At 46.2% G+C, this 13,076-nt stretch overlaps 1 protein-coding gene across 2 annotated transcripts in view; it reads left to right on the forward strand.

The window, feature by feature from the left end:
- OIT3 (oncoprotein induced transcript 3) overlaps nucleotides 1–13,076 on the forward strand; it is a 38,616-nt gene that overhangs the window by 23,006 nt on the left and 2,534 nt on the right. For both annotated transcript variants that reach the window (XM_056113338.1, XM_056113339.1), the window contains 3 exons: nucleotides 2,296–2,456; nucleotides 4,798–5,213; nucleotides 11,584–11,683. In XM_056113338.1, coding sequence (XP_055969313.1) covers nucleotides 2,296–2,456; nucleotides 4,798–5,213; nucleotides 11,584–11,683 — 677 coding nt within the window. The remainder of the gene's footprint in view (nucleotides 1–2,295; nucleotides 2,457–4,797; nucleotides 5,214–11,583; nucleotides 11,684–13,076) is intronic.

The raw sequence follows: 13,076 nt of genomic DNA on the forward strand, positions 1-13,076 counted from the left end.
GGCGAATGGGGCAACACCCTTTCCCCTCCGGCAGACTTGATGGCCTGGGTCAATGCATAGTCCGTTCACTTTTCTGCTCCAAGCTGCTGGGTTCTGCATTAAGTCCTTGTGCTTCTGGGGCCGTGGCTGTGCTGGAGAGCCGCTCGTGGGGGGTGACTGGTGACCTCGGTAGGGCGTGAAGGACGGACCGGAACGCCCCCCTTCCCATGAGGTTTTTGTCGCCCCCACACCCCCGGCTCATACCTGCTGTCCACAAGGCTCCCATGTGGCCGCCATCTTTCTTTCCAGAGGGAGGAGGGCGGAAGGGAGCAACACCCTTTCCCCTCTGGGCAGAAATGATTGCCTGGATTAACGCATAGTCCTTTCACTTTTCTGCTCCAAGCTGCTGGGTTCTGCATTAAGCCCTTGTGCTTCTGGGGCTGTGGCCGTGCTGGAGAGCCGCTCGTGGGGGGCAACTGGTGACCTCGGTAGGGCGTGAAGGACGGACCGGAACGCCCCCCTTCCCATGAGGTTTTAGTCGCCCCCACACCCCCGGCTCATACCTGCTGTCCACAAGGCTCCCATGTGGCCGCCATCTTTCTTTCCAGAGAGGAGAGGGCGAATGGGGCAACACCCTTTCCCCTCCGGCAGACTTGATGGCCTGGGTCAATGCATAGTCCGTTCACTTTTCTGCTCCAAGCTGCTGGGTTCTGCATTAAGTCCTTGTGCTTCTGGGGCCGTGGCTGTGCTGGAGAGCCGCTCGTGGGGGGTGACTGGTGACCTCGGTAGGGCGTGAAGGACGGACCGGAACGCCCCCCTTCCCATGAGGTTTTTGTCGCCCCCACACCCCCGGCTCATACCTGCTGTCCACAAGGCTCCCATGTGGCCGCCATCTTTCTTTCCAGAGGGAGGAGGGCGGAAGGGAGCAACACCCTTTCCCCTCTGGGCAGAAATGATTGCCTGGATTAACGCATAGTCCTTTCACTTTTCTGCTCCAAGCTGCTGGGTTCTGCATTAAGCCCTTGTGCTTCTGGGGCTGTGGCCGTGCTGGAGAGCCGCTCGTGGGGGGCAACTGGTGACCTCGGTAGGGCGTGAAGGACGGACCGGAACGCCCCCCTTCCCATGAGGTTTTAGTCGCCCCCACACCCCCGGCTCATACCTGCTGTCCACACGGCTCCCATGCGGCCGCCATCCTTCTTTCCAGAGAAGAGAGGGGCGAATGGGGCAACACCCTTTCCCCTCCGGCAGACTTGATGGCCTGGATTAACGCATAGTCCTTTCACTTTTCTGCTCTAAGCTGCTGGGTTCTGCATTAAGTCCTTGTGTTTCTGGGGCTGTGGCCGTGCTCCAAACTTAACTCTGACTTTCAGGGAGAAAGATTGGGTGGTTTACTTCTCATTGATCACTTTGTATATAGAGAGATGTCGCGCGGCCGCGTAAGCGGCCGCGCGGTTTTGAGAAAAAGTCCTCGTTCCCGCATACTCGAGCTGTGTTTGTAGAGGCTTCTGGTCACCGGGGTTCCATCTGGGGAAGGCGAGATGCGGCGCCTACTCCATCTGGAACTTGCGGGTGAACTTGGCTCTTTTTGGAACCTGTTTTTTCTTTTTTTTTTTTTCCTCCGGGATCCCGCACGCTCCATGTGTTCTTTCTCTTATGCTTACGGCTTCAAAGATGGCGCTGGGGGGCGGGCTGTGGGCATGACTTCCGGAATCAGAGGTTACCTGGGAGGTGTAGTTCGGCAGATTTGAGAAAAAGTCCTCGTTCCCGCATACTCGAGCTGTGTTTGTAGAGGCTTCTGGTCACCGGGGTTCCATCTGGGGAAGGCGAGATGCGGCGCCTACTCCATCTGGAACTTGCGGGTGAACTTGGCTCTTTTTGGAACCTGTTTTTTCTTTTTTTTTTTTTTCCCTCCGGGATCCCGCACGCTCCATGTGTTCTTTCTCTTATCCAAAGCAGTCTTTTTTCCAGATTGCCAGCGAACTATGTTTGTGCCAAAATGTAATCCTTCAGGTATTTAGGTATTTCAGTGTTTAGATTTAAGCTGGCCTTACTTGGAAATAAACGGTCCTTGAACTGAAACTTGAACACAATGTTTCCTAACCTTGGCGCCTCTCATGGGAGGAGCATTTGGCCACAAACAGCGCTGCAAAGTAAGAAGTCCTTGTTTCATCATGTGATGTTGAGCCTTATAGATTTCCTTGAGACTAGAACAAAAGCTCAAGTTGTTTGCAGGTGAAATAACTTCTCTTAGAAGTCTTCTTTACCTCTCTCCCATTCCTGGGTTTATGGTTCTAATAACTGCTTCTCCCTCCCCAGTCCCGGTGTCCTGCAAATCAAACATGATTGAGGTGAACATTCCCAGGGACCTGGTTGGCGGGCTGGAGCTCTTCCTGACCAACACCTCCTGCCGGGGGGTGTCCAACGGCACCCATGTTAACATCCTCTTCTCCCTAAAGACATGTGGCACTGTGGTCGATGTAAGTACTTCTGAAGGAACATTTCCACCAGTCATTTCAGACGTTTGCACTATGGCTTGTGTAATAGATGAAATATTTCTGCTTGAAAGAAAAAAAAGTGTACACTGGTACATACACAAGCTGTTCTTAGATCTGGGAGGGTCAGGAGTTAGAAGAATTCTGCTATTGCTGGTCACAAATCACCTGTTTCTCTAAGCGATAAGACTTTTTTGTTTGTTTGTTTTTTAACCCTGTACACATTAGCTAATGGAAGAAGGAAGCTGGCTAGACCCCTGCCGGGCAATTCTTTGATTTTAAGAAGTGGGTGAATGTACAAGTGTTGATGACATTTCATTTATGAGGTAGCAAATGAGCTCAGGTACAAAATCTGGTGAAGGGCAGAAGGTTTATACTTTCAGTCAAGAATCTGTGCCTTTGCCTGTGCAAGGGAGACAGAAGGTTGCATGGAATAAGACTTTTTTCGGAACACACACATTGGTACTAAGAAGAGAACAGCCCCCAAGCAAGGGATACAGATGGCAGATGCCTTCGCAGATGAACAATTTAGAAAGGGCTTTGGAGCAGTCAGACCCAGTGAGACTGGAAATGGATGGAAGCTTGTGTGAGATGTATAAAGGCAGAAAAAAGAGAAGGCCTGGGAGCATGAGCGTATCGCAGAGATGGGCGTGTGTCCACCTTCTGCTGAGATTATGAGACAGCACAACCTAACGAGCAAAGCTTTCATGCTGGAAAGGAAATTCGAAAAGTAAACAGGAGTGGCTTGTGGATTCCAAAGATCAGCCTTACGTGCTCCATTGTAATGTGTCTGGATTTGACACCACAGAAACAGGGTGAAGTAGATACTGTGGTGGTAAAATCACAAGCCTGCCAGATTGGTAGAAGAAAGAGTACAGGGATGGAGGTGGTGTGTGCAGGGCACTCACAACCTCTGACTTTCCTGAATCCAAACTAAGAAAAAAGCAAAGAGCAAGTGTACCTGGGGGGAGAAATGGGGGAGATTGCCAAGAGGGAAGGCAAGGCTCCTTTCTGTTGTGTTCTTTCAGCCAGTGACCAAATGGAAATGCCCATAATGGGCTGGAATGTGTGACATCTCTGCTTCCAAACGTGACAGGAGTTAAAGGACCAGAGTTCACCTGAACTGGTGAAGTCACTCAAGTTCTACAGGGCTGAGTCCCACACAGTCATGCTCTATGCAGTATGGTCAACAGGTCTGGATTTCCAGAGGGAAAAATAAGAGAGACCAGAGCAACAGCACAGTGGGGAGGGCACTCGCCTTGCATACGGCTGACCTGGGCTGCATCCCTGACAGGCCATATAATCCCTAAGGTCCATCAGGAGTAATTCCTGAACGCAGAGCCTGGAGTATACCCTGAACATTGCTAGATGTGGCTCAAAAAAGCAAAAAAAGAGAGAGAAAAGAAAGAAAATAAAAAGGAAAAAAATCAACAGAAAGTGTTCTTTTCTGAAATACCAGAGCTTGGAATTTGGGGATTCTGCCTAACTATCCAGAGGTATGAGCAACATCCCAAAGAAATGCAGGAATTGAGTGTGAAGTAGGATGTAAATGTTTACAGTCAGAGCATATTGCTACAGAGAAGAGGAGCAATTGTAAAGCAGCTTCCTACTCAAAGACAGTAGAAACAAGGGCCAGGAGCACTGACCCTGGTTGGAGGCTGCCACAGTGGAGGAGTGGAGCGCAGTTCAGATAGAGAAGGGACCACTATGACAATGATATTTGGAAATGATCACCCTAGACAAGAACTGAGTGCTGAAAGGTGCTAAAGGGATATACGTAATAAACTGTCAGCACCAAAATGGGAGAAGGAGGGAAGAGAGATGCCCACCATAGAGGCATACTGGGAGTGGGAGGTGGAAGGAGGGAAGCTGGGAACATTGGTGGTGGAAAGTATACCAGTGAAGGAACCAGTGTTGGAACGTTGCATGACTGAAACCCAATCATGAACAACTTTGTAACTGTGTGTCTCAGGGTGATTTAATTAAAAAAATAAATAAATGAAATTAATAAAGTTACATTATCTTGAACTAAAAACAAACAGCTTCATGGGACCAGATAGTACCTCAGGGAGGACACTTGCATGTATGCAGTCTTCCTGGGTTTCATCCCCAGCACCCGAGGTGGTCCCCTGAGCCCTGCCAGAAATAACCCAAATATTGCCTGGTGTGGACCCCCAACAATAAAGCAGCCTCAGGTTTAATCAACCAAGGCTCTCCTGCGTGTTGATGTCAATGGAAATTTGAAGATGGCTCAGGTTAAGAAGGACAGAACATCTGTCCACTTAAATGAGAGATCTTTTTCCTCCTCCCCCCCGGCGGGGCTCAGGTGGTGAACGACAAGATCGTGGCCAGCAACCTGGTGACGGGCCTCCCCAAGCAGACCCCTGGGAGCAGTGGGGACATCATCATCCGCACCAGCAAGTTGCTCATCCCCGTCACCTGCGAGTTTCCGCGCCTCTACACCATCTCCGAGGGCTACGTGCCCCGTCTGCGGAATGCCCCTCTGGAGATCCTCAGCCGCAGCCACGGGGTCTTCCCCTTCACGCTGGAGATCTTCAAGGATAACGAGTTCGAAGAGCCCTACCGGGAGGCTCTGCCCGCGCTGAAGCTCCGGGACTCCCTCTACTTTGGCATCGAGCCCCTGGTACACGTGACGGGTTTGGAGAGCCTGGTGGAGAGCTGCTTTGCCACCCCCACTGCCAAGATCGACGAGATCCTGAAGTACTACCTCATCCGGGATGGGTAACTATGCTGTGACCATGGTTTTCTGTTCCCGGTGGACCCCTGGCTCTCGTGTCCAGCAGACCCACTGAGGGTTTTTCTAAAATCCATGACAAGCTTGCAAGCCTTATTTCAGAAATGGTTTACTGAGAGTTTGGAGGCCAAAACTGGTGAGGAAAGGGCTAGATAGTCCCAGGGTGGGGGCACTTGTCATGGGTGCCACTGACCTCTCTTTGATGCCCGCCACTGTACCTGGCTTCCTGAGCACTGTCAGGGATCAACCCTGAATATATAGCCAGGAGTTGCCCCTGAGCATACATGGTATGATACAAAATAAATAAATAAATAAAATAGAAACTGGTGAAGGAAAGGGAGATAAAAAAAAATTTCTCCAAGAGGCCTACTAGACTTACTACATGACTTAGGTGACTTATCAGATGCCATTATCCAAGACCACAGGTCATACATAGGCAGAAAAGAGGACTTGAGAATGTTGATCATTTCACACAATAATGAACTGTAAGTGCCCGTAGGACACGGCTTCTCTGCTAAGGACGCAGGAGTATGATATCACCAAGCAGGTGGAACAGTGTAGCAGCCCTGTGTCGGGAGTGTAGATGCTCCCTCAACTTCCAGCAGGTTTTGACAGCTGGTCCATGTACCAGTGACAGTCTGCAGGTGGATGAGGGTTGATGAGCACTGAGATGGGGCCAGAGCGATAGTACAGGAGGTACTTGCCTTGAACTCAGCTGGCCCAGGTTCGATCCCGGGCTTCCTATATGGCTCTGCAATCCAGGAATAAACCCTGAGCACCCCTGCGTGTGATCCAGAAACAAACAAGCAAATGAAAAGAGAAGCGCAGAGACTCTCCCTGTTTCCAGCAGGAACTCAGCTGGGTGAAGCAGCCCAGAGAAAGGCTGGAACAGGGTGTATTCCAAAACGTGAGGGTAGAGCAGGTGGGTGCTTCAGCGAGGGGCCCCTCTTCCAGGGCCTGGCTAGGAGAGTGAGGCATCCTTGACGCATTTAGGACAGGAAAGTTCAAGTGGAGGCTGCTGCAAAGATGATGGATCCCCACGTTTCCCAGGGGACCTACAGGTGGCACCACGTATCTGGGACATCCTGGCAGCTGTCCCAACACCACTGCTTCCGGCCCCAGGAAGAGCCCTCTCCCAGAGCTTGGGCAGCTGAGGCTAATGAGAGGGAAATGGGCTTGTCAGCTGGCAGCTGTGCCTGGGCTCAGGCCCTTAGCTAATTGACCACATCCATCGTTTGAAACTTCTGCTTTGCTTTCATCTCTTTGGATCCCGTCACAGGCAACCTTCACCTGCTGCTCTCAATCCCTGACACAGGAGTTTCCACTCTGGCTGCATACTAGGATCAATGGAGAAACTCTTTAAAAGCTGCACTAGCCCAATCCCACTCACTTTTCCTTCCTTCTTTCTTTCTTTCTTTCTTTCTTTCTTTCTTTCTTTCTTTCTTTCTTTCTTTCTTTTTTGCGTCACACCTGACGATGCTCAGGGGTTACTCCTGGCTCATGCACTCAGGAATTACCACTGGCGGTGTTCAGGGGACCATATGGGATGCTGGGAATCGAACCCGGGTCAGCTTCGTACAAGGCAAACACCCTACCTGCTGTGCTATTACTCCAGCCCCTCACTTTTCTACTTTCTGCCTTAACTCCAGCGTTTATTGTTGTCCAGACTGCTAAAAGACCTTCTTAACAGCAGGTAGGGTGCTTGTCTTGCATGTGATGAACCAGGGGTTGCGGAATCCCATTTGGCCCTTCAAGCACCACCAGGAGTAACCACTGAGTATTGCAGGGGTGACTCAAAAACTTAAAACAACAACAACAACAACAACTTCTTATTTGCCTCCTAAATTCCAACTTTCAAATCTCAGTTCTACAGAGCCCTAGGTAGCCAACCAAAAGGGAAATATTATATATGTTGTAACAGAAAGATTCTATTTATATATACCTATACTATTTGTATCATATCCTATGTGGCATAAAAGTATTAGATATTTATAACAGAAATACATGTGTTTGTGTGTGTGTGTGTGTGTGTGTGTGTGTGACAGCCCTGGTAGAAAGATTTTAGTGGCTCTTGATTTCCTTTGGTTGGAAATCTAGCCTCAGATTCTTGTTGTTGCCTTAGTTTATTTTCAAAATATGGACAATGTATCATTGAGTTGCTTTGGATGATAATCATATGCCTTATCAGGCTTTGTAGCACTTTGGACTTTTTTTTTTTGCCATTGTGAAAGGAACCATAAAGCTTTAATATTAAACAATACAGCATTTTTTTTTGTTTCACTTTTTAGGCACATATTTAGTGCTGAGTGGATTAGGGAATGTACCTACTTTTGAAGAAAATTGATTTTGCTTTATTTTAATTCTGTAATAGCTTTGAATACTATTTGCATACCATAGATAGACATATTGAAAGTATAATAGTGTTTGGGGCTTGGTGACAGTGCCCACATTTCATGTTCATGAGGCCCGGGTTTCAATCCCCAAGAATAAATCAATCATGCAGTTTGGTAAGTTGAGTTGCAGATGCTTGTGAAGTCATGGTAATAATCAAAATAGTGACCATGTTCTCACCCCAAGAATTTTCTTCTGCCACTTACATTTACTAGTCACAAAAATATGCAATCATAACTCACCCACTGGGGAAATACCTGTTTCCCATCTCGATGCAGCTTGTAAAGCTGATTCATATTTGTTATGCAGATACTCAGTTAAGGAGTAGCTATGTTTTGACTTAGAAAGTTCTGAGAAGCTTAATTTTCTAGTCCATAACACATATAATAGCCATTAGATATATACATATATATAATATGTGTGTATCAGTAATGGTGTGTATATATGTCAATCACACAATCACAAATCATCCTGTTAATTGTCGATTCTCTCGAGCAGGCCCCAGTAACGTCTCCTTCATCCTAGCCCTGAGACTATATTCAAGGCTCTTTAGGAGAATGAGACCCATCATTGTTACTGGTATTTGGCATATTGGGTACGCCACAGGGAGTTTGCCAGACTCTGCCGTGTGGGCAGGCTACATTCGATAGCCTGCAAGTTTGTCCAAAGTAGGAATGAGATAATAAGATGTCATAATAAGATATCGCGGCCGCGCGGTTCTGGGAGCTGGTTTTTATAGTCTCTGAGTCTTGGCCGTTGATGGGATTACACGGCGCCAGGGAGCCAGTTTGTGGGTGTGACCCCCGCCTACTGGAATTTGGAGGATCTGGGTGGAGGATGCTAGGCCCAAATCCAAGTAGGCTTGGAGATCTCGGCCCCGGAACCCGCGTGACTTTGTCCCTCTGCCAGTACCTTCATGTGTGCGGAGAGTGGTCTCAGCATGGTGGTGGCTGGTCCTGGAGGTCTTCGGCTGCCGGAGCCCTGGTCAGGGCGGGGAGGAAAGCTCAACCCGCTCCCCTCCAAGGGGCCCTTGCGGCGAGGACACTCAGGCGCGGGGGCAGGAGACTGCACTGTTCTCTTCCAGGAGCTGGTTTTATAGTCTCTGAGTCTTGGCCGTTGGCTTGGAGATCTCGGCCCCAGAACCCGCGTGACTTTGTCCCTCTGCCAGTATACACGCGGGGTGTATATATGTATGTGTGTGTATATATATGTATGTATCTATTAGTAGTGGTATATATGAGCTAATCCCAGAAGATAAAATCCAGTTCTCGATGGGGTTCACTGGGCCTTACCCTCTAATCTCTGCCTTCACCAGAACTGTGGGAAATTCCTGACCTCCATTCTTCACCCTCCTGCCTCTGCACCTGCTATTTCCTCTGCCTGAAGTCCTCTGCTTTCCTTCCTGTCTGATTCTTACTTATCCTTCTAGTTTCCTGGAGTTTGTTTTTGCCAAACAAACTTAGAAACCTCTCCTAATTCCTTCAAACCTGAACAGAAGGGAAGGGGATGCACAGAGGTTGAGAGACTCATCGGTCATTTGTCTGGGGTTGTCTGAGGCCTTGGGTTTGAATCCTGATATGGCCAAAAGATGAAACAACTAAAACCTTCTTCCTCAATGCCCAGTCTATACTTTGGGTCATTAAATACTAGACAAAGAATTATTGTTAAATGACTACCTTGATAGAAATGTAGGGCTAATCCACAGCCCCCCAAATAAATAAAAAATAGTTGAACTTATATTAAGAAATAGTTTGTTATTCATTGTCCTGTTTTAACTTAAGTCAGGCTAGTTTTCCCTGGCATTTAACATATCAAATTCACCTCCCTCTATTAGGTGTTTGCTCTGAGAATGCAAAATAGGTTAAACAAGCCTAAGCAAAGAATTGAAAAGTTAAATTCCAGGAAAAGAAACATAAATTCTAAAATCAAATGTTGGGGGACTTTCAGATATTTGGAACTATGTTATTTTGGAATATGTTATACCACCATTACTTCTCAGAACTCACATTTTCTCATCACAGCAAACAGTCCAGAATTATCATTTGTCCTATATTGATTCTATAAAGTGTTACCTATAACAACTCTATGTGCCTTATTTTTTAAAGAAAAATGTTAATATTTTTAGATAAAAATAAGTTTAAAATGCTGAGGTACTTAGACAAAAAGTGCCATTTTAATATTTTATTAATGGCGTATACTATTATCATAGATCCTGAATGATAAAGTTGGGGGGGGGGGTTACAGCTGACTAGACTCAGAGATTACTCCTGGAGGTACTTGTAGGACTATATATGGTTCAAGAAATCAAACCTTGGTTGACTCCATGAAAGGAAAGTGCACTCCTCACTATACTATCTCTCCAGTCCATGAACTATAAACTTCTTGATATCATAAAGCATATTATTCATCTTTCTATCCTCTGAGGCACTCAGCAGAATTTGCTGCACAGATAAGATATTCAATATATATTAGTTGAAGAGCATAATTGTAAAATAGTATGAATTCATTTTATCTCAGGAAAAATAGAGTATATAAGTAGAAGAAATAACAGAAGTTGCATTATGATTTTAAACCCTAATTAGAAAATAAAATTCTGATAATTATACAAAGTAAAATATTATTCATCTGTTTAGGGGTCACTCTAGCAGTGCTCAGAAGTCACTCCTGTCTCTGTACTCAGGGATCACTCTTGGAGAGCTTGGGAGACCAGACAGAGGACCAGGGATTGAACCTGAGTTGGTCACATGCAAGGCAAGCATTCTATCCACTGTACTGTCTGTCCAGCCCAATATTTTTTTTAAATAATTTTATTGGTTTCTTTAATGGCACTGAAAGAGCAATTAGCAAGGGGCCAAGGAGACAGTACAGGGTTTAAGGTGCTTGCTTTGCATGCAGCTGACCCCAATTTGAATCCCTGACACAGTATATTTCCTTCTCCCCCAGCACCTCCAGGGGTCACTTGTGAGCACAGAGCTAGAAATGGCCCTGAGCACTGCCAGATGTGACCACTAACAGCACACCCCGTCCTGCCTCCCCAAAGAGGAAGCATTTAGCACTGAACCACAGAGTGAACTAGAAAGTGACCAAAATTTCCAGTTTCATAAGCTTTCAAACCTGATCACTGCTTTTTTCCTGTCTTGGTAGCCAGGAAGTCTTCAGTATCCTTCTAAAGGAAACTATAACCAGGAAAAAAAAGTTTCTTCCAAATGGAAAAGATAATACATTGTGGACCCTAGTTTTCAAGGTGAAGGGGTTCATGCGTATTAGACCTTGGCCTTGAACTAGAGACCCACTGACGCATCTTCTCCCCCAGTTCATGCAGAGAGGCGAGCAGGACTTTCACTCTGAACAGTAGACTTGAAACTATTATTTATCCAAAACCCTGTGCAAGTTATCGCTGCATTTGTGGAAGTGCTTGTTAAAACAATGCAGAGGGAAATGGATTTACCCCAATTCTCAAAGAAACATGAGTCCTGGTGGAACTCTTCGATTACACAAATTGGGGTCTGCTCACCTTTGAATGTCTCTCAAGGATTCATGTCTACTGGGTATCTAAAAAAAAATTCATGAAATTGAAGGAAAGACCTCCTCAAACCAAGCCTATGTTCAGAATTCCTGCAATAGATATGAAAATAGTGAATGAAAATATAGACTTCCCAGCAAACAGTTTCTTTAAAATAAGTTTTATTTATGTAGCTACTACTTGAGGAACAGAAGATTCTTGTGCCCAGTTTGGGGTGGTGGGGGGGTAGCAAATGAGAAGACAGGCGGCTTCGTGAGGATACTGGCCGAAGATGCACTCTCAGGGAGGAAATTCCCATTTTCCTCCATTTTCCAGATGCTTGAGCCCAGCCCAGAGTCCCACCCCGCTTGCCTCTCCTTGGCCTGGAGACGCATTGGCCTGCTTGGTTTTTCCACCTCTGTTTAAACAATCAGGTCTGAAGTGCTCCCCTGTCCTACTTTCAGCTGTGTTTCTGATGACTCAGTGAAGCAGTACACATCTCGGGATCACCTAGCCAAGCACTTTCAGGTCCCCGTGTTCAAGTTCGTGGGCAAGGACCACAAGGTGAGCTGAATGCCTCTTAAATCACCCCTTCTCCTGAAGCTGCCTTCTTCCCAGAGACTCAGTTTGTTGATGCTCTACCAGCCCCAGATTAGAATCTATGTCTCTTTGAGGAAAAATATTATGAAACTGGTCCCCAAGAAACTTAACACCTTCTTGAATGTCACAATTATTTGCTCTGTGCTAATTCAGAGAAAACACCAATAGATCATGAAATAGTACATGATGGTCACAAAGCAAGGAGAAAAGATGAACCATCCACAGGAGAGACAAACAGTAACATAGTTGGTGAAAATTAACTTAAAATGTTGATTAAATCAGTGATATTATTTTATACATATTAAACTTATTATAAACAACACTTGCCAGGTCACTGGAGAGATAGCACAGCGGTAGGGCATTTGCCTTGTGCGCGGCTGGCCTGGAAGATCTAGGTTCGATTCCTCCGCCCCTCTCGGAGAACCCGGCACACTACCGAGAGTATCTCACCCTCAATATGCCAAACACAGTAACAAGTCTCACAATGGAGATGTTACTGGGCCCACTCGAGCAAATCAATGAACAACGGGAGGACAGTGTGCCAATTGACAGGGTGCCAAGTCACAGAAATGGGTACTTTCTATGAAGTCCTGTAACTATGCAGTAATAAAATCTAAATATTCTTTTACGTATACATTTCAATTTTAACAGCTTCTAAATAGCAAAGAAAGAAAAACAAAGTTTGTAGGTTATATTTAAAGAGCATTGCTGTAAGTCAGGTGAAAAAGCCCACAACAGGATATATTATTAATACAATATTAAACACATAATGAATATTTCAAAATGCTACCAAGAAAATGTTTGTCATATGATTTACATGCACCTTGATTATGCTACATTAAAAAGAAATATATATGTGTAAATATATAATTTCATATATATATATATAAAATGCATAGTGTTTATCAGAAGCCCTGTAGAAAAAGAGACTGTATAAGTTACATTAAGGTAAAAGTGATTTTGTCTCTTGCTTTGGTTGAGTCATTGAAACTTTTAAAACAAAGAAAGGTAAAGAGACCATCTTTTCCACACCTATTCCTTTCCCAGTGAAGTCACTATTCCAAAGCAGTTGCTGGAGGGCCCTAGACACAACTTAGAATCCTCCTGATGACAGGCATAGGACTCCGGGATCCGTCCCTGGGACCCCATGGCCTCTCTCGGGTCACGAGTTGCCATCCTAGGGTTCTCCAAACAAAACAGCAGACGTTGCTGAGTTTGCCTGCTAATTTGATCTCTCACCTCAGGAGGTAGCTTGGAGCAGTTTCCTGGAGGGAAAACTCCCCAACTGACCCAGCAAAATGGTGTTGGGGAGTGGGTCAGCCCTGCCTGGCCTGCGGCCGGGAGATGGCTATGTTGT

The sequence above is a fragment of the Sorex fumeus genome, unplaced genomic scaffold (assembly GCF_029834395.1).
Source record: "Sorex fumeus unplaced genomic scaffold, SorFum_2.1 ptg000020l, whole genome shotgun sequence".
NCBI classification, from domain to species: Eukaryota; Metazoa; Chordata; class Mammalia; order Eulipotyphla; family Soricidae; genus Sorex; species Sorex fumeus.